This window comes from Lissotriton helveticus, chromosome 3_1 (assembly GCF_964261635.1).
Source record: "Lissotriton helveticus chromosome 3_1, aLisHel1.1, whole genome shotgun sequence".
Classification (NCBI taxonomy): Eukaryota; Metazoa; Chordata; class Amphibia; order Caudata; family Salamandridae; genus Lissotriton; species Lissotriton helveticus.
In genome coordinates this window covers 1,906,893,601-1,906,916,456 of record NC_136061.1, presented here as the reverse complement: position 1 = coordinate 1,906,916,456, position 22,856 = coordinate 1,906,893,601, and the positions used below count along the sequence as shown (strand labels likewise).

At 40.1% G+C, this 22,856-nt stretch overlaps 1 protein-coding gene across 1 annotated transcript in view; it reads left to right on the top strand.

The window, feature by feature from the left end:
* TRPM5 (transient receptor potential cation channel subfamily M member 5) overlaps positions 1–22,856 on the top strand; it is a 549,888-nt gene that overhangs the window by 73,431 nt on the left and 453,601 nt on the right. The window contains exons 7-8 of the mRNA XM_078683456.1: positions 8,042–8,144; positions 14,476–14,594. Of these exons, the coding sequence (XP_078539582.1) occupies positions 8,042–8,144; positions 14,476–14,594 (222 nt within the window). The remainder of the gene's footprint in view (positions 1–8,041; positions 8,145–14,475; positions 14,595–22,856) is intronic.

The window sequence follows — 22,856 nt, the reverse complement described above, 5'->3', positions numbered from 1 at the left end:
TAGCATTTATCTTTGGTACACTGATCCGTAAATTCCATTCATAATTAAATATATATATATATATTTACATTCGCCTACAGACGCAAATAGCAGAACTAAATACTATCAATTGACACATAAATTTTCTCCCTTGAAGTCAGAGTAGTTCAAATCAAAGTTTTAAAACATTCAAATGTGAACCAATTTTGCAGTGACTTTACATTTGATCAAACTGCACTAGGAGCAAAATTACAAAATAGACATTTCCGACCTCATTGCGAGTGCTCTGTATAGTTCTGATATGTGTGGTAACTCCTGGTACCTCACATATTGGAATTGTGAGTTGCGAGCATTCGATCACACATTGTATAAGTATAAGACGGTAGTAGTGGAATATGAAATCACAACTTCTATTAAAACACAATTTAGTGGTTGAGTCACTGCTGTAGGAAAGTAGCGTAGTTGGTGCTATATCTCAATATCAAAACACCCTACTACCAACGGTGTGAATGACACTGGATCAAAGACACAGTAAAGTTACTCAAAAGATATCACAGCAATCAGAATGCAGTCCCATGAGCAGTCTATTAATCCATTAAGTAACGATTCCAGTAAATTCAATCCAATTTGGTTTATTGTCTACAAAATACAGTCTTCAACAGCATCAGATAAGTGACCTCATGATGCACAGCCAATACGAGTTTTGTCACACAAGTGACTTCTTCAAAGGTGTCAAGATTTACAATACAAAAACAAGAAATTCAAAATATTTTTTTACAAATTCTAAGTCATAGCACATATGCCAATGGCGGAACAGATAAAAGCTTCAAAGTACAGCAACTCGACTAGTAAGGAGATGAAGTACACAAAGGGTGATCACCCAATTTGTCACAGTGACAGATCAAAGGTGAAACAGGGGAGAAGAAGAAAGAGAAGATTACATGAATTACATGTTCCTGGTAAAAAAGGGCAGCCAGTCATCTGTGCGGCGAAGTCAATGACCAAATGTCTCTAAAGATAGTCAATGCATGGCGCAGTAAATACCAGGTGCAATAAAATCTGCATCCTTGAGACAAATTGCTGCTGATCAAAGACAAGTATACCTGCTGAGGGAAATTTCCTTGAAAACACATAAACATTTGGATTTTGGTGCAGTAGGAACCATAGTCAACCTGATATGGGCTAGTTTGTGGGGGAAAACATGTAATAGATTACAATGATCATATCTGAAAAAATCCTAACACCAGAGCAATGACACTAGATGCTGAATTACCTAGGCAGATATATAACATGCTCCCTGCAAAGGATTACCCTGATCTGATCTCAGCAATTCACCAAAAGAAGCAGTGAGATAGAAAAGGAAGTGAAACTGGGGAAGGATAGACTAATAGGAAATGTTTTATAATAGATGACAAAGCACCTACCGTTGCATGATGGCACTATTATCAGATACACCACATCTTAGAGAAGTAGGCAAATCTTTTTTTTTTTATTAATGACCCAAATACGTGAAAAGTAAGAGTAGTGCAGCTCTGTGAGGATATAGAACACCACAACTTAATTTGAAAGCAGCTGGGTACCTTTGAAGAGATATTTACAAGCTGAATGAAGTGCTTGGACATGGGAAATGTATGTGTGCGGACATATGTTATTCCCTCTTCTCCAAAGCAAAAGGTATGCTGATTTAGACATGATTTGTGTCATCTATGCTTGTATTTAAATTGACAGAACACCACCATGATCTATTGTTATTTGTTAAATGAATGGACCTTACATTCACAAATAAAGTTTTCTTGCTACACCGTCAATCTGCCAATCTGCAAGAAACATAAATGGAGCTGAAGCCCTTATCTGTGTGGGGACCAACACCTTTTGTATGTTGTCTTTTTCACAGATTATCTCACTATAGCTATTGGCTGCTCTGTAGCTAACAACCAGCCTTTAAAGTGAATAACTTTACGGAAATGAAGTAGAGTGCTATGCATCAGAGCCCCTTCTTTTGACTTAGACTTGGTCTTAAACAGAATACAACTCGAAAGGAGATGCCAATAACGTTGATTCAAAGGCTTACCTGCCAAACATGCCCAGCTCTTCTGTGCTGTAATCTATCCAGTTTGCATCTGGTGCCTATTAAATAGCAGAGTCCTAGGTAGAATAGAACAGTTCAGATTATCTCTAACAACATCACATCATTTAAAATACCTGGTAATCAATTTTGGCTTTAAAAACCTGATGCCAAATAAAAACATGAATCTGAGTTCAAATTGAATGATCTATTTAGTAGGTGTTATCAAGTATACATTGTCAAAAAGATTGTTTCTTGTGCTTCTACCAGATGTGAAACTTGCTCTGAATCAACAAAACAAAAATGCCTTTGTGTCTTTCGAAACACTAAATGAATTCTCTAAATACTTAGAAAAGTGGAACTGAATTCCATATTAAGATAGCTACAGCACAAAATCTTCAGCATCCACACATGACATACTGGGTTTGTTGTCCCTTGGGGTTGGAAATTTGAAATTTTCCTAGGTACATTACTACTTGGTATACTGGTTGAACTTGTTAAACTGTCCAATGTGAAGTAGATATATTTTAATCAAAATTCCATATAAAAAGAATGACAGCCTCAGATTCTATGTGTACATTTTATCAGCCTCATTCCAAGCAAGTTTTTTCAGCAATAGACAAAAAAAAATGAGGACAAAAGTCATACTGGTATCAAAACTGAACATATCAGTAGATGACATATTCACCCTAGCCACAATAAAAAGTTTGAAAGACAGCACATCTGTTGCAGTAGAACTACAGGGCCAACTACTATTTTATTATTCATAGATAACAAATGTGAGTGCAAGACTTAGTGGGAAAAGAAACAAATCACAGTACTGCCCTGTTCTTCGACTGGTTAACAAAATAAACATGTACCTTCAACTGGTGATAAGAGATCTGAGAAAAAGGAAAAGAACACATACATGTGGCAAAAGAGGGTAAAGAAAAAATTGCTATGAAATTGCCACAAGATGACAACGTCATAGACATACAAACATCTGCCAAAGGAGGTAACATTGTCCTTATGGAAAAAGTGGACTGTATATCAGAGGCGCAAAGGCAACTACTAGACACAAAATATTATCAAAAATGAACAGTGAACCCAGTGAAGGAAATCATGAAAAACCATGAAACAACACTGATGAATCGGGAAGACTTAGATCTAATAGACAATGAATAACACAATTTCCTCACTGTAAATCACCTTATGAAGCCCACTGTGTGATTCATGCCAAAGGTACTTAAATATATTCATAAACCACCAGCAAAATCAATTATTTCAGCCAAAGGATCTATATTTGAACTAAAGTCTTCTTATGTTGACCATATGCTAGCTCCATTAGACCTTGCTGATGTTTGTTACACTCAGGGAATCTCCACAAACACCTCTAAAATACTCCAGGGAATCAAAGTTACAAACTGATAACACTAGACATAGTTCCATGGTATGCCAGCATAGGGCTTGAAATTAATATAAAAGCATAGAAATATTTTGGGGATACAAAAATCATCCTTTTTTGTCAACATAACAATAAGCTGATGGAATTGATAGAAATGTGTCGATACAATTACGTCCGCTTAGTCAACAGGAAAATATTCAGACCAAAACATAGAAGAGCACTGAGATTTTCATTTTCACCCAGCTATGCTAACCTATTGATGTGGGATTGAGAAAAAGAAATGGCATGTGCTGAAGAATATGAAAGCCATCAGCAAAGTGGTGTTGCGGTTGCATTTCACTGGTAAACTTCATGGTTGAAGTGGTGACAGCCAGTCAGATCTCATTTTGAGATCTCGGGGATACACGGACCCTCCATGTTTCTAGATATCTATTAATCTTTTTACATTACTAACTCCAAATCTACTGTCGGTCCCCCCTGGCTCCGGGGACTACCAAAACTCTGGCACGCTACGCAGAGGTCCTCAAGCAGTGGAGTGCACTTTGTCATACATGTTCGCATTGATTTTCAGAGCTGGGTGTTTGTTCTGCGCTGGAAAATCAACGCGAATGGCACCATGCCCATTCCAAGAGGGCACTGATTCTTTTCTGCTGCTTGATTAGATGTTCTACTTGAGCAGCAACTTTAACAACGCAAACAGATTGTTTCTCAATGGCAACGGTCATGACCACCTGCACCCGCCCGCATTGAGAAATCCAACCGCCAGCATTGAGAAATCTTGCCGGGAGGTGGATTTTACACACTCGTGCTCGCCAAATTGACATTGGGGAGCACAAGTGAGGAAAAATCTTGGCGGGAGGTGGAATTTCCTAGCTCGCGCTCACCAACTTGACATTGGGGTACGCGAGCAGGGAAAAAAACTCGGCTACGCACAGAGTTTTCTGGAGCTATTTGTGCTCCACGGAGCATGGAGTGCGGTAAACCCTTCAAACTCTGTTAACTGAGCGGAGTTCACTGCCAGGGCTTTAGTCCCAGGGTGCTCACCTCAAGGATATAGCTGTTTGCTGTGGCTTGGCAGGAGTTTAATGGCTTCTGCCAAGTCACAGCGAATGCTCTACTATTACTTTCAGGCAGAGGGAGATGCATATTCAGCAGCTCCCTATGTCTACAAAAAATGCTGGCTCCTGCAAGAGGTGGGGAGCTGGTAGCGACTCTGGAGGCCTTCAGGCTCCTCCCATAAAAGGCCTGGCTCAGGGGGAATGGGTCCCTGATGCCGAAATTGGCCCAGGGAAGGGGGACCACATGGCCCCACTTCCCTAATAAAGCATATTTCTTTTTGAAAAGGCTGACGTGGGAGAAGTCGAGGGAGGCACTTACCAATTTCTCCACCACTCTGTAAATGTGCCTCCTAGTGTAGAACTGGTTGGGGGATGATATCCTTTTGGCTGCTGAGGGCCCTTTCACTAAAAAACAACAGTTACGGGGACATTATAGTTAGGATGAGGTTTCACTTGTACAAAACCAGTGAAATTCAGCATTTATAGTTACCTGAGCTAACTATAACTTTGGTCACTACAATGCATTGCTTATGACCTTACATATTACATCATTCATGACATGATCATGACATCACTGGTGACATTCGATGACATCTCAAATGACATTTATGATGACATCATCCACAGACCCACTCATATACCCACTCACAACGCCATACAGCCTCTCTTACCTTCACTTAGTCCCCCAGCCACCCAGTCACATACCCATTCACAGAACCAATCAAAACTGCTCATACATCTACTTACTCATCCATAGAACCACTCACACACCCGCTCATTCACTCACACAGCCACTCACACACCATTTACTTACCCATACAGCCACTCTATAACTAGTCACCCACCCACACAGCCATGCACTCACCCATACATCTACTTACACACAGCCATATTCACCTATACAGCCGCTCACACACCCACTCACACAGTCTACATCCTCTTAACACAGCCATCCTCTCATCCATATAGGGACTCATACACTCACTCACACCACCATTTACATACCCATTCACACATCCATACAAGCACTTCCATATCTGCTCACTCACCCATAGAGGCATTCATACAGACACTCCCTCTCCAATGCAACCATTCACACACCAACTAACTTAACCAAACACTCATTCAAACAGCCACTAACTCACCCTTACAGCCACATATACACCCAGTCACTCACTCATACAGCCATTCAGACACACACTCACCCATACATTAACTCACACAGCCATGCACTCACACAGTCACTGACACACCCAATCACTCTGCAACCTAATCACTCACACGCCCACTCTTTTTTAAGTATATTAATCTTACTTTTGTGGTAGGTTAGTACATATGTTTAGAACCCATAAACTCTTAAAAACACCTGCAGTCACTTGATGATGTAGTGAGTGATGTCATTTGAGATGGCATCAGTGATGTCATTGAGCATGTCATGAGTGATGTAATATGTGAGGTCATAAGTAGTGCATTGTGGAGGTGTAAGTTTTGGTTAGCTCAGGTAACTATTACTGCTGAATTTCAATGGTTTTGTACACGGTAAGTCTCATCCTAACTATAACGTCTCTGTAACTTTTTAGAAACACTCACCGGATGATGTCATCAGTGATGTCATTTGAGATGTCATCAGTGATGGAATCAGTGATTTCACTGACCATGTAATGAGTGATGTAATATGTGAGGTCATAAGCTAAGCAGGGCATTGTGGGGGTGTAAGTTATAGTTAGATCATGAATAGGATGGTTTTATACAAGTGAAATCTGAGCCCAACTAGAATATATATCCCAAGTTTTGCCATACAAATGTGTCTGCGCTCACAACCAGGTAAGTTACTCAACAACATGTATTTACGCGGATGTAGCAAGCAATTTTGTTCAGGTCTTGTTCCTGTAACTGTCTGACGCATTTCCGAGATCCATATCTCCTTTTTCAAAGACGCTTGAAAACCCAGCATTCTCGCTACACCGTTGTCGCTTTTGCTCTATTTCAATGATTTCACCTTCCGGTGTGCTCTTGCAAGGCATACTGCTGTGCATAATTAATTGGTACTCCACTCTCTTCTTGCAAGGCATTAAGGTACTTGTATTTCAATTGCTTTTTACGCTCAAGTGGGTTTCTGTGGTTTTCACAATTTATTCAAGAGGAACCAGCCCTCCAGTGGGTTTCCAGACTGAAAGTCCTGCTTCCATCCGATTTGAAATACCTGCTTCTCCTTAGTTAATTTGTCAAAAGTCCAAAAACACGGACCCTTTCTTTCTGGGCGATGCGTCGACTCCACGGCTGGACTTTATGTATGTATGTATAAAAATATCAGAAGACGAAAAAGAAGCAAAGAGTATAATAACAGATGTGCTACACTCCACAGTACTGAGATGCACCAATTCCATTATACTATTCACATCCCACAATTTATGTCTTGGGGGTCATTTATATTTTGGTTGAAAAAGGGAATCCTGCCAATCATCCAGTTCTGACACCCCATTTAAAGTCGGTGATACAATGTGTTTTCAGAAGGTTGAGCATCAGCTGGCATTACTATCATAAACTCTTGACCTGGCAGACTATCTGCCCCCCTGCTAAAAGTTAATAGTGCTGGTGGTGTGACTATCCCAGAATTTCCTGGTCTGAAACACAGCCTCAAGTAGGGAACTCAAGTAATAGCCTCACAATGCAAGAGAAAACTCCCTGAGTGTCAGGGACAATTATGTTTTATCATTATTAAGCTCCCACTTTGGGTGATTATTATAGTAAAACAAACAGTTTTCCAGAGTGAGCGAAGCAAACATGGCATCCGCTCGGTCAAGCTCTTAAGTGCAGCTGCCTCACCAGCAGTTGTATTGAAGGTTTCAGATATCCCAGCTCGGGAGGTAGAGGTCTCTAAAGCGGGAGGTCAGTGCACTGCCCAACAAGCACAGGCCATAGACTCTGCTGATCTGGCAGGCCAGTTGGCCGCCTACTATGCTTTAGATCCCCCCCCCCCTTAATTTCAAATAACTTTCAAGTTAATCCTGACATCAGTTATTCCTCTAAAATTCTGAACCCATGACTTCTCTGTTTTTCGACCTACCTGTTCGCTAACATTCAACCTTTCTGGTCAATGTAAAGGGCTTGAAAGAGTCCTCAGACTTAGCATCCGTGTTCTGCTAGGTCATTTAAGCCATAAGAACGACGAGGGGAGAGTGTGACCATCAAATGTGAAGTACATAACAAAGCTTATAAAAAAGTCGATTTTAAAGCAGAAATATGTGGATACAAATCTAAAGGTAGTGCAGCAGTATTTTAATTAGAATAAAACTTATCGTACAATATTACAGCTCCTCATTAATACGAGACAGCAAATATTTTTAGCATTCTTAACATGAAACCCCTGGCAACGGCAGTAACAAAATCATAAAAAACACACTTAAGCACACCTTCTTTTTTTGAAAAATGTTTTGATGCATATTGTTATTCCATTTTATAAAGATGTTAATATTTATCCAAAATTTATTGTCATATTTTAGAGATATTAATAAAAACGTACGATATAATCAATTGCATGTTTGTGTTTTCTAGATTCATAGCATAATTTCTCAACAGCACTTGCTAACGTTACATGATTTTGAGCAAGAAAGTTCGGAGGAATTAAGCACAGTTATTCTGAAAGCTCTTGTCAAAGGTAGGATTTAGCTTAGTTTATAAAAATGAATATATTCACTTTTTATGTCAAAATCCTAATTGTGACTTAAAAGTGTTACACACTGTTAAAATAATAATATTATTCTTTACGAGCTGTGGTGGAAAGAATTGTATGTGTGTTTATTTGTACATCACCCTCAAAAACATTTGTTATAGGAACATGTTAGGAGAATAAATGTTGATAATATGCCTATTATTTCACGTACAATTATTTTGTGTTATATTTTCTATCTGGAAAGTGGAGAACGGAGTCTGAATCGTTATGTTTAGGAGTAGAGGGGTGAATATGGTGTTTTAGGTTAAGAATGAAGCAAAACCCGATGATTAACATATTGCCGACTTGGGGTGCATGAGATAAAGAAAACAACTGGTTGAAAAAGGATTAAGCCTTTGTTAACCACCAAGCTCCCTCGCCACGTCTCCTAGCCTCTTTGCCTCTTCCCTTCTTCTGAAAGAGGTGAGGGTGCAGTAGGGACGGACAACGCGCTGATTTGAGTTCATTCCACATTGCCTGACCATAAGGTGGCTGCTGCTGATGAAGCTCCTCAAGGGAGAAATAGGTTTCCTGGTAACAAAGGATGATTCATGGTGAAGATGGAGAACTAATATGGTTTAACCTGTGGGTCCCTGCCAAGGGGATAAGGAACAGGGCCGGACTTGGAACCAAAACCGGTCCCGGCAAAGTGCTCGGCTGCCCCCCCTGGGTGAGGTTGGGGGTGCGACCGAGCTCTTTGCTGGGACCGGTTTTCGGCTGATTTTGTTGCAGGGCCGATTTTGCAGCTATGCTGCATAAACGGCCCTGTAACAAAAACGGCCCCCAGGGGCCCGAAACCGGCCCCCACCCTTGCGGCGCACCGGGGGATTGCCCGGTGCCCGCAACGGCCAGTCCGGCCCCGATAAGGAAGCCTAGATGTAAATCAGGGAAGTTCTCTAATAGAGCAGGTGTGGGCAGGGCTGGAATTCAGGAATGAAAAGTGTTACAGTGAGTGATAGAGTGGTGCTGACAGGAAGTGGCTTCAGCTTATTTGCTGTGCTGCTTTGCGTAAGAAGGAGAGAGCAGGAAAAGTGCCATATCTACTAAAATATGACACTCTTGTTCTCTCAATTACACTGATGCACAACTAGGCTGCCTACTGGCATGCACACACAACTGTACAATGATGTGTACTGGATGTCTAGTATAGGTTTTGTAATGGAATGGCACCCTTCCAGTACACAATATCATGCCTGGACAAACATTATCATTTTGTAGTTAGGCTGTATAGTGCAGAACACTTGCAAAGTTTGAAAAGTTTGGAGAAATAAAAGCATTTCCCAAGATAACGCAACTCTCAAAAAGGTAATTTTTTGGCACAAGATGCAGTCTGCTATTGATAATAGACAAGTTAATAGGAAGTATTACAAAGAAGCACATAGCAGTTGTTAGACCTGGAATCCTTGGTGTGTTCTCATCTAACATTTTGCCTTCAACTGTACTGTTTTTCTGACTTTCAGACTCAGCACACTTTTCGACTGCTAACTAGTGCTTAAGTGTTTTAAACGTGGTAGGATTGGCTTGTACCCAATTAGCATATTTAATTTACTTGTAAGTCCCCATTAAAGGGGTACTACATTTACCCAGGAACTGTAAATTAAATGCCACTAATATGCCTGCGATATCATACAACACTGTCTCACGTGGTAACATTAACACAATTAATTCATTAGGAACAACTTACTTATAATGAAAAAAGACAATTTGGCACTGGAAATTGCTTATCCAAATATATTTTTAAAATATTTCACAAGAGCTTATATGCAGCATCATAACTAATTCAAGACTGTATATTATGTGCATGGTGAACATAGAGTGCTTGTGAAGGAACAGTGAACGGTGCAGGTGAAACACATGGATATAAATGAGACTACATTACTCCAATACCTGTCCCGTTAGATACCTTGGGATTTACTTCTCACAACATTTCACAGACCTATTTAGATTAAACTACACCACCCCTCATAACAAGGTGTGTGTTACTACTCAATGGCATTCCTTGCCTCTTACAAATATAGAACATAGAGCATTAGTTAAGACGGCTATTCTTCCACTATTTGTATTTATTTGTTCAACTATCCTGATCAAAGTTCATCAATCTTTCTTTAATGAAATAGACCAAATGCTACGTCATTTTTTTTATGGCAAGGGAAGAAGGCTTGCACTCATTCGTTGATACCACAGTTAAATGCCGAAGACAGCGGGTTAGCCCTACTGTACATTAAAATGTACTGTCAAATGGGGAAAACAGCCTTACAAGGTTTTTACCTCGTTGTGCCATTACTACGCATTTTTTAGCACACATATTTTTACCACGAATATGCATTTATGTTGCATGCCAATACCACGCATTTAAGGTAAGTTGGTGGGGGGTCTCCGCCCGCAAATACATTGTTTTTATATCTAAAAACAAAGCGTGGAATTGGCATGCATTTTAAATGCATATTCGTGGTAAAAACATGCGCGCTAAAAAAATACGTGGCAAAGGCATGCCAAGTAATTGCCTGAGTTCTACCGTCGTACAACCGTTAAACAGCCTTCCTTGGTTGGCTTGTCTGTGCGTCAACAATGAACAATCATTCGGGTTGTTTTTATCTTCAGCAGATGTTGCGAGAGGCAGACATCCATCTTTCTATGTTCTTTAAAAGTACCAAAACTGCCTAAACGTACCAGATACAAGATACCTCACATATTGACTTTTAGTTATGCGAAACTAAAAGATGAATTTCTGATTCCCCATTTGCATCCCCGTATCTACAGAAGAGTGCTTTCGGTTAGGACTACAATTAGAAACCGCAGCTAGCACTGGATGGGGAAGGGCGGTATTTCACAGGCTATGTGATTTTTTGCTGACTGGGGCAGTGAAGTTTTGGGAACAACTGACTGCCAATACCCCCAACCTCTGAATTGCCATTCTCCTATTTGCAAATTAGTAATTTTTTAAAGAAGCCATCAACAAGCATTTACGACATTTACCATGGGTATTATTAGCAAAGCTTACCTCGTGACTTATCTCATAGGAATAGGCAATTGGCATCGTCTATGACATCAGCCATTACATTAGGTACTGGTTTACTCATTTATTATTAAAGTTATGGCCTCCACAGAATGTAAGACTGACCCACGCTCATGGGCTTTGTATAATCAAATGGTCCATAAAGCAATTCGTTGAGCAAATTACAAATCAATGGCTTTTTGTTCCAAATAAATGCTGCATTAGTCTCCTATCGAATACAGAAAATGCATTCCACCAATTCAGTAGCGTGTTTTAGTAGTGGTCGCGTTAAGGGTGACTGGTCACATATTTATTTTGCATGCCCAGCTCTTCACTGCTTTTGGGAAAAGATATTTCAGTTTATGAACAAGAAGTTGCAGGTTCACATCAGTCCGGATTCCCTTTGGGGCCATATTTGGCATGTGTGTTACACATAGGCTAATTACTCTACGACAGCAACAATTTCATTTTATTGCCACGCTGATTGGCAAATCTCTACTTTTGAAAAAATGTAGATCCTCTTTAACCTATGAAGCGGGTTAAACAATTTGAAGATCTGCAAGCGCAAAGAAAAGGTGCTGTTAAAACATTTCGGGCGATATGGTGCAACATTCTGGCTGAGCCACAACAACATGCATTTAACTGTGATCTTAGCTGTGCAGGTGTATAAATCCAGCGTATAATTTTTTGATAATTAACCTTTAATGGGAAGGTATCTTTTTTGTGTGTATTTCTGCTGAATATATGTAAAACTTTTTGCCTTAAGATATTTGTAAATTCCTGAAACATATTTGTAATCAATTTTTTCGACCTGAGTAATACAAATTTAAAAAATATATATATATATGTATATATGTATTTTGTTTTTAAATGACTGGAATTACCGCTGGATCACACACTACTGAAAAATAAATGTAGGTGTTTTTCCCTACCAGAACATGTGAAACTTAAAAGCACATGTCCTACCTTTTAGTCATACAGCACCCGGCCATATGGGCTACCTAGGGCCTATCTTAGGGGTGACATATATAATAAATGTGGAGTTTAAGTCTTGGTAAGGGGTTTTAAATGCAACAACGACATGGCGGTGTAAACTGCCCTCACAGGCTTTGCAGTGGCAGGCCTGAGACATGTTTAAAAGGCTACTTATGTGGGTGGCGCAATCAGTGCTACAGGCTCACTAGTAGCATTTAATTTACAGGCCCTGGGCACAGGTAGTGCACTCTACCAGGGACATAGAGATAAATCAAACATACTAATTGTGGTAAGTCAATGAAACCATGTTTAGGGTAGAAACACATGCACTTTAGCACTGGTTAGCATTGGTAAAATGTTCAGTTTCTAAGGCCAACAAAATGAATACAGCAAAAAGGTGGAGGTAAGCAGGCAAAATGTTTGAGGAAGACCACCATAAGGCTTTCAGGTCTAATATGGATGTTTCCTTTCATTGTTGCTCACTTTCAGAGACTTTTTTAACGTTCAAATGGATCCTGACACGTGTCAATAACATTCTCAGACCCAAACGACACAATTCTACTTCCATGATGTACTACTGAACCTATTTAATGCATGTGCTACTACCCTATTTCTAAATTATCAAGAAGCTCAGAAGCATTTTGCCCCAGATAATGCTATAGTCAATGTGTATATCACACAGTCGGCACTCTAATGGTTAATTTAAGGGGCATGTAAATTAATGCCTAACAAAAAGATGGAGTAGAAATTATATCTTTGTAGTAGGTATCTAAAATGCACTGTTAAGGAGCTCAGTTTTCAGCATCCTTCAGAGGCTCAAGTGATCCTGATACCATTGGATCTTTTGCAGCTTAGCATTCTAGAGTGTGGCCCAATACATGGTTAGCAGGGTTTAACAAACTACCTGTTTGATGTCTACTATTTGCAAGTGCATTTATAGAAGAATTATGTTGGACCATCTAAGCTGCAAATTGCAGCTTTTACTCACTTATGTGATTTGTTATCTCAACAGACCATTCAATATTTCACTGTAGCAAAATCAGTGGAGCTTACAAAATTGCTTCTGGGCCAGCAAAAGGGAATGCAGGAAGGAGGCGGTGTTCTCAGTTTTATGATATCTCTATTTTACCCTTTTAGCTCAATGTTCTTTCTCTCATCCAACGATTTCTGTCCTGTTGACACCTCTGAGGATTAGCATTTCTGCACAATGTGTATGAGTGTACTTTCATGTTTTCTGCTACATGTGAAATGCCACATTGTGAAATCATGTGATTGAAACTACAAATAGCTGAAAGTTTGTCTTTATTAAAACACCATACATATATAATTTCAATGGAGTTTTAATTTCGATGGATTTAAATAAATACATATATAAATTGTGTAAAAATAAGAATATATATCACTCCCTATTTAATCCCTCCAAACTTTTTTTCTTTGACAAATGGGAAAGAATCTCAGAGGGACCACTTCCCCTTTGCAAATTAGTTACAACCTCCATAGAGGAGTCAGTAACCTTTCATAAAACCTACTGGTTTTGTGATCGAAATTGAGTCGCAAAGCATTGATACATAACATTAGGACTAAGAATTGGGAAGGAACGTCCTAAACACACCCTTCCAAATTGCAATTCGCAATGCATTTCTAAACCCATTTTGCAATTTAGTAACCAGTTGCCGAATCACAATATGAGTAAAGTACATTCGTACAACGCCTGTCATTTAGTGGCTCGCAGGCTTTGGGACCGTTATGTGGTTTTGTAAATTTGACCCTCAGCCCCTCCATGTGTTCAACATATATTTTGTGCCATATGAAGGGTTACAATAATAATAAGAATAAAACAGAATATGGGTGTGACATTATACCCTGTAGTGGGGAAGAAATGTTTTTATTACGCGAAGGTATGAAAAGGCAAAAACATTTTGTGAACTGGCCAAGGATACGACTGTTGATGGGAGCAATCTTTGGCACGTGCACATGTCTAATTCCTACGAGGTTGTGTGTGCATCCTTCTTCGATAACAAGGGAACATCTCGGGTATACTTTTGTATGTCTGAAAGACTGATGGTGTAGCTGACGGGGCTCTTAGTTTAGCACATGGACTACACCGTTGGCACCTTCAATACACACAACCCGTTAGCAAATTAAAAAGTGCATAAACTGAGCATACTCGTGATTACAATTTCTACAACATACCTTTCTCCAAGATACTGAGATTACTACCTTTATTTAATAGATTTCAATAGTGTAATTTCACTTGATCAATACACTATTTGCTTATTAAATATATTGGACTTTTATTTTCAATAGCTTGCAGGAGTCAAAGCCAGGAAGCTCAGGAATATCTTGATGAACTTAAACTTGCAGTGGCTTGGAACAGAGTGGACATTGCAAAAAGTGAAATTTTCAATGGAGATGTAGAGTGGAAAGTAAGTAAAGTACATTTCTTTATGCATACATCAATTTATTACAATCCTTGTCAAGTAGCAAAAAACAACATTCTTTAAAGTATAGCCTTCAGTTACACTCTTATGGACATTAATATGATGTAAACGTCAATATTTGATTTAAAGTCTTGCTCATTACGGACACCTCATCTCCTAGCCAGTTATAGGGAAATAAAGGCTGGCAGCCTATGTATCCACGGGCCACACATGGGGATTTCAGATGTGCACAAACTAGGCGGCAAGGGTCCATATTAATAAAATGAGTATTTACATGCACCATATAGCTGCAGCTATTCAGCTTTATAGGGTGCAGTCATATCTCTTGATATGCAGGTCTGTGTGTCTCTAGAAACAATGGAGTGGGAAGGGTTTCCCACTACTAATCAAACATCATGATTGGATGCCTTCGAAACAATTCAAGGTTGGATGCAAATGAGTTAACTTACCCTGAAAAGCACTGGCAATAAAGGTATTAGGGCATCATCTGAGGTTGGTGGAGCAGGAGAAGCAAAGAACGTGGCCCCCCAGAGGTGGGGTCACTGCCCGTTTTAGGAAGGCAGACACTCATCAGGCTGCACCCAACGTTGAGCCGGCGGTCCACGAGCTAGTGAGTGTTGGAAGACCTTCTGTATTTAGGCCAAGCCTTCTGATGTTTATTGTTTTGAGCGTGGGTATAGAAAGCACAACAGTGAAATAGACATCACATGTTGTGAGAAAACTCTAGAGTGTCAGGTCCCTTGTTATTTGTCCTAAGAAACAAACACCCTGCTTGGGGGGAGGTGGGTTGCTTCTGTGAAACAAAAAAGAAATGCTGAGTGGGCCACCTCGACTCTGGCACCTACCTGGAAATTCATCTTTTATTAAACTGCTCCTGCCATGTTGGTGAAACCACTTTCATCTTAAATGCTCTGGCCTGCTCCGCCTGCGGAAGTGGTAAGCAAGACATATGACAGGTGTGATGCTGCAGCGTGGCAGAGGCACAGCCTTCATGCCCAGTTTGTGGGCCTGTCTGCAATATACTAAGTGGCCATCTTAGTGTATCATCCTTGTACCCTAATACAGTACCTTGCAGACTCTGACATGAAATGCTGATCCCAAGAAATGACAATCTTTGGAAAGATATCTGATGTTCTCTAAAATCAGCGATTACAAATCATATATATGGGCAGTAGTGGCCGGCAGGTTGACATAGTGGCGGGGTAGGGGGGAGGTGGGGAGGTGGGGAATGGAGATGGGGACGGGGAGGTGGGGAACAGGGACAGGGGAGCTCCTCACTTCTCCAAGCACAGGCTCCAAAGTGCACTGCAGCCAATCATGATGCTGCTTCCATGCTGCTGAAAGCAGCGTCAGGATTGGCCTGAGTGTCGATGTTTTGTTCTCCCACGCAGACTGAGAGCTTGTGTCTCATCTCTCCAATCCAGCAATGCATCTGCGGTTGGGGAGAGCTTCACTGCACATGTGGGTTTGGCTGGCCGGTGACAGCTGGCCACACCCACATGGGCAGTGAAGGCAGTGCTCAACACTCCCCTCCTGCATGTCACCACCCAATTCTTTAACAATGGTGGTTAGGCAGGGGCTCAGTAATTATTATGAGGAATTTACAGATTTACAAATTATCATCTTCATTGATAGGACAGAGATGAACATTGGGGGATACCTATTCAGAGTCCCAGTTATAAGGCATGGGAGTGGCAGATCTTCATTGCAAAACAGATTTAAGCAACAATATTTTGTTATAGCAAATTGTTTCTCTGACAGTTTGGATTTTATTTGCAAGGAACTCTTCAGTTTCCTATTAGACCCAGAAGTGGCCTATGGATTGTTTCCCTACATTGAGTGATTGGAGCTCAAGGAGAATGGAGAACATATCTGTATTCTTTTCCAGCTGCTGCTGTTTTTCACAAATACAAATCGTTCCGTTTGCCTTACTGAGGAGAGGTTTCAGTATGTTAAGGTCTCTAGAAAAAACGTTTTTTAATATTTAAAAGATTTAGATGGACTAGAGTAAGAAGTCGTTTTTCCCCATTCTATACAGGAAAGGCAATTAAACACTTGCATAAACACATCACTATAGCACATAAAACAATATTACAAAAAGAGTGCTGGAAAGTTAAAAAAAAGTACAGACAAGTATGTTGAGGGTAGTTAATTAACCGGATGTATTGTAGAGGGACCTAACGGGTAATAGTCATTGCCCTTTTTATTGTGGGTCCTAATTCAAAGGTCAGTTTTCTGTGCATATAGACCCAATAAAGTGACAATACAGTACGATTAACCCCTATAAATTACATAGCTTGTTAAAGTGTCTTTGCGTATAAGCCAGCTAAAGTGACAGTATGGTACAATTGGCATATAAAGTGCACAATGATGTAACAGTAATGCATAGAGCCCTAACACGATCTTTTCATTCATAGATCTTATTTGTATTGTATTGGTTCCCAATATCATGTGGACATATTTTTTAAAGAAGTTTCAAGCATCGTGAGTTGAAATAAGTAGATTTATTTCAGTAAGGTAAAATACAACCCTCACAAGTGCAATCCAGCTTCAAACTGCCGGAGTGGTAGTTCATAAAATGCCAACCCAACAGAAGTAGGACACTAACCACATCATGCATTACATGGTGAATATTCCATGCAGCATCACATATTACATAGAGAGTGTTCTCAAAAAAGAGTTCAAGGATAAGAAGACATAACACATCTTCCCTCCTAAAAAAAACAAGTAAAAAGAAAACTAAGCTACATATTAATATATGAAACATGAAACATACATATCTTGTATTAACATATTAATGTCAAATACACCCAACAATAATTGTAATTAATGGAAATGCATTACATAATCTTTGTGCCATGCAGGTTTAAATCTGGATCTTACTGAGTCACTTCTCAAACTTTGAGAAGAATGGGACAATCCAACACGATTAGATAACCGTGAAAAATTGCTAGAAGTTTTCACAAGACATGACATGCTCCAAACATCACCAGAGTCTAGTTCAACCACATTTTTCTTGACAGCAGAAATTACAAAAGGACCCATAAATTTAGATAAACCTTTTCTTATAAAACCAGGTTTTCTTACTAGTACAGTATAACCTACACACCACACTGTGTGTTTTGTGTTATGTCTATTATCAAAATTAATCTTATATTTATCTTGATAAGACTTTCTCCGTACATCCAAATCAGAAGAAGAAGGTTGACCAAGAATGGATGTATCCAATCCCACCCAAACAGGATTTAACTTACAATGATGTTTTCTACCTCTGAGAACAGAAAACGGAGTCATAGATGTCACAGAATTTGGCGTTACCCTATGTGCCCACCATGTTTCTCTAAGAGTTACCTTCAGAGATAATTTATTCTGAATTGCTCTTTGTACACAACTTTTGACAATTTTGTTCATACTCTCCGCAAGACCATTTGCTTGAGGAGAATAAAGTGCAGTTTTGTAATGGTTGATAGCCAAACTAGAGAAGAATTGTTCCGTTTCTGAGGACACAAATTGTGTACCATTATCCGTTATAATAATTTTTGGTATGCCTTCACTCGAGAATTCTTCACTAAGAAATTCAATAACATTCTTAGTATTGGCCACTGGAACACACCTTGTCACCACCCATTTAGAAGTGTGGTCCACAAGCAAAATCACAAAACGTTCCTCATGAGAAAGTAATTCAAATGGTCCTGCAATGTCTAATCCTAATTTTGTCCATGGCTCAAGAGGTACTTCTATGGGAGAAATTGGTGCAGTGAAGGTTTTTTAGATTTATCATTGTTTGCACACTGCCAACAATCTTTCACTACATTCTCCACCTCATGATCCATGCTTGGCCACCAGTACCATTCACGGAGGCGAGATTTTGTCTTGTTACGACCCAAATGGCCTTCATGTGCCAAATTAATCAATTTTTCTCTTAAACTTGAAGGAGCAATTAAACCTTTGGCCCTAAGTATTTTCCCATTCAAGATACTCAGTTCATCCTTCACTCCATAATAACAGGACATAGAGGAAGACAACATCTTCTTGTCAGGCCACCCCTTAACTATGAAATCCCTCAAGATTTGAAAATCCTGATCACTCTCATTAGATTCAGTCCACTCTTTGTCATCTAATGCTGATTCACAAATCCAATTTACTGTTGACGAATCAGTATTTATCACATCTGTCTGTATGGACAATCTTGACATACAATCCGCTAACCAATTCTTAGGACCAGGTATGTATTCCACAACAAAATTGTAATTAGAAAACCCATCAACCCAACGAAAGATCCTAGGAGAAAGATTATCCATTTCCCTAGTAGTAAAAATCTTAGAGAGAGGCTTATGGTCAGATCTCACTGTGAAAGGTATACCCCATAAGAAAAAGTTTAAATGGAGAATCCCCCAAAACACAGCCAACGCTTCCCTTTCAATTACGGAGTATCTTTCCTCTGCACCTCTTAAAGCTCGTGAGGCAAATGCAACAACTTTCAATTCATGATTGTCAAATTGAGAAAGGACAGCACCTAATCCAGAAATACTGGCATCTGTATATAAAATGTTTTTTTTATTGACATCAAAGTTTCCTAAAGTTGGCAGCCTTGCAATTCAATCCTTAACATGCCTGAAAGATTTGTCACAATCATCTGACCAATCAAATTCAGTGCCTTTTTTTAACAAGGATCTCAAGGCCAGAGTAATAGAAGCAAAATTTTGTAAAAATTTTGAACAGAATTCTGCTAATCCAAGAAAAGAACGAATCTGATCCTTATTACACAGTTTGGGGGCTTCATATTTGCTAATTCCAACTTAGGGCTGATACCTTCTCCGGATATAGTATGACCAAGATACGTTACTGACGTGACCCTGAATTTACACTTTTACTTCTTTATCACAAGACCAGAAGATTCTAATCTACTCAAAACTTTCCAAAAGATTTCGTCATGTTCATCCATATCCTTTCCATGCACCAATATATCACCCTAAAAAACAGAACTTTATTTAGACCATTCAACACTTGTTTCATTACCCTTTGGAAACATGCAGCTGCCGATGCAAGCCCAAACGGCATTCTCACAAATTGAAATGCCCCAATAGGTGTAACAAACAAGATCAAATGCTTTGACTCCGGATGCAACTTAACCTGGTGGTAAGCGGAGGACAAATCCATTACACTAAAAATTTAAGCATCCTTGATAAGAGCTAAGGTCTCATTTATATTGGGTAAAGGCTGCCTGTCAACCCAAATAAACGTATTTAGCCCTCTCAAATCAGCACAAAGACGAATCTCCGTTCCGCCATCCTTTGGTGCCAAAACTATTGGAGCCATTTACTCCGAGCTTTCAATCTCCTCAATAACACCTCTATCTATGAGTTTCTTAATTTCACGTTCCAAAGGCTCCATCATCATAATTGGAACTTTCCTGACTTTCGCTACACAAGGTGTGGCTCCATGCTTTAGGATGATTTTATATTCAAAAATTTTTAGTAAACCCAGATCATCTCTAAATACATTAGGACAATTCTCACAAATATCCACAGGTAATTTTTCCATGTTCATTATCAAAACTTTTTGTGTGCCACTTGGATTAAGTGTAATTCCCATATCTCTCTGGTGTCTCCACCCAAGGAGATTGTCTCCTCTCCTAGCCACATACATTTTGCCCACAGTTTCACGGTCATCAAATTGAATCTTTTTGACACAGTAACCTAGTACATCAATTTTCACTCCTCCATACCCCACAGGATTAATGTCTGGAGGTAATAAGTTAATGTTCTCTCCTCCAAATGTTGCTTCCCAATTTTTATCACCGATCATAATGTAAGGTGATCCCGAATCTGCTAGAACAGATATTCTCTTTCCACCCACAGTTATCTCACATTCTGGCATTTCTAAAGGATCAGTATCCACACTTCCATCCTTACGTATACTGGAAACAATCCTTGTTTCCTCAGATAAACAATTTACATTTTGCTGTTTTGGTGCACGACAAACCCAGGCATAATGACCCTTTTTACCACAATTCTTGCAGATAGCATATCTTGCAAAGCATCCCGGACTGTTTGTCCAATGTCCTTCACTACCACATCTGAAGCATTTAGGTTTGCTACTCCTACTATCATTTTGAGGATACTTTTTTTTTCATTCCCTTTCTCCATTTCATTATTTACAGTATTGGAATTTTTGTCACTTTCTTTTTTACCAAGTTTGTCAGCTCTGGAAACTTCATTAATTGATGCTTCACGAGAAGTGAAATTCTCTTTACCTGAATCATCTTTACCTTTGTCATTACGAATTTCTTGTACCCACATATTAGTGTTTTCCATCCCCTCAATAATGGCAACTGCATCTTTTAAATTAGGATTTTTGCTTAGCAGTTTCTCTTGTACCTTTTTATTATTTGTACATCTAACAATTTGATCTCTGATAAGAGAATCCGTTAAATGTTCAAACTCACAAGTTCTAGCTAAAGTCTTAAGGGCAGCCACATAACTGGAAATTTTTTCAGACTTTCCCTGGACTCTTGAAAAGAATTTATGTCATTCTAAAACCACATTAATATGTGATCCAAAGTGTTTTTCGAGCATTAAAACTGACATGTCATATAAATTCCCAGGTTCACCAGCTTCATTTCCGATCTCAATCAAGTCAAGACTCTCATAGATGCACCTCCCTTCAATGCCTAAGTTATGCAAAAGGAATGCCTGTTTGCGACATGCAGAGAATTTCTCACCACCAATTGAAATAAGATAAGAGTCAAAGATCTGCTTCCATCTCTGAAATGAAATGAAATGAAATGAAATGGGGTTTTGTTAAGCGAAATTGCTGCCCTGAGGCGTCCCGGCGCTAGAGAACTAGGTTAGTACCCTCCAGTGTGATTGGCCCAGGGGTTAGTCTGATTTATTGAAGAGAAAAGTTTTGAGCTGTTTGCGGAAGGTCATCAAGTTAGGATTAGATCTTAACTGAAGAGGGAGTGAGTTCCATAACTTGGCTGCGTTGTGGGAAAATGACCGACCTCCAGCTCTGGATCTCCGGATCCGGGGAACTGCCGCCAAAAAGGCGTGGGAGGAGCGAAGCTGTTTGTTGGGCCGATAAGGGGTAATCAGAGAGTGATTGATTGCTGGACCAGATTTCCAGTATGCTTGATGAGAGATGCACATGGACTTGAACTCAATTCTCTCCCTGACAGGGAGCCAGTGCAGGGCTTTCAGCCCAGGCTTCACCGAGATTCTGCGTCGCAGACCAAGCAATGTGCGTGCTGCACAATTCTGAGTCCGCTGAAGTTTTTACAGACAGTATTCAGGCGCCCCTATATACAGGGCGTTACTGAAATCAAGGTGGGACTGGATTAGACCCTGCATGACTACCTGCTTGGCTTCAAAAGGTAGAAGCGGAAGGATTTTTTTCATCATCCTGATGAGACCGAAGCAAGTCGCAGACAGCTTGGTTGCTTGGGTGTTGAAGGTCAGGGATTTGTCCAACCACACCCCAAGACTTTTTATTTTGTCTCTGGGTGTGGGGGGTGCGCCCAAGCTAACGGGCCATAACAGCTCCAAGGTGGAGGGAGCTGATGGACCAAGAAGCATAAGCTCGGTTTTATCACCGTTAAGCTTGAGGCACGACTTCGTCATCCAACACTTGACCTGTTTCAAGCAAGTTGTCAGACTGGTCTGTGGTTGGTGGCAGTTCTTTTGCACAAGGGAGACCACTAGCTGAGTATCGTCCGCATATGTAATGATCTTGATACCATATGGACAAACGATCTCAGCCAGCGGTCTCATGTACGCATTAAATAGCGTGGGGCTCAAGGATGATCACAGCCAAGAGGCTTGCTTGCGGAGACAGAGGCTCCTTCAAAGACTTGAAAAGTCCTGTCACTTAGAAAGGACTTAAACCAGGACAAAGCTTCTCCTGATACTCCCACACTATAGAGACGGCGCAAGAGGATTTTGTGGTTCACCGTATCAAAAGCTGCGTTCAGATCAAGGAGGATCACTGTCACTGACCCAAGATTCGCATGGCTTCCTCTATGACCGCCATCAGAGCAGTCTCCGTCCCATGTTTGGGGCGGAAGCCCGTCTGGGTAACGTCAAGCAGATGGTTACTCTCGAAAAACCTAGTTAGATAGATATTAATATGTTTTTCGAGGATTTTGCTTACCCAGGGGAGCAAGGAAATCGGGCGGTAGTTGTTGAGGTTGCCGGGGTCAAAGGTGGGTTTCTTAAGGAGTGCTCGTACCATGGGAAAAATGACATG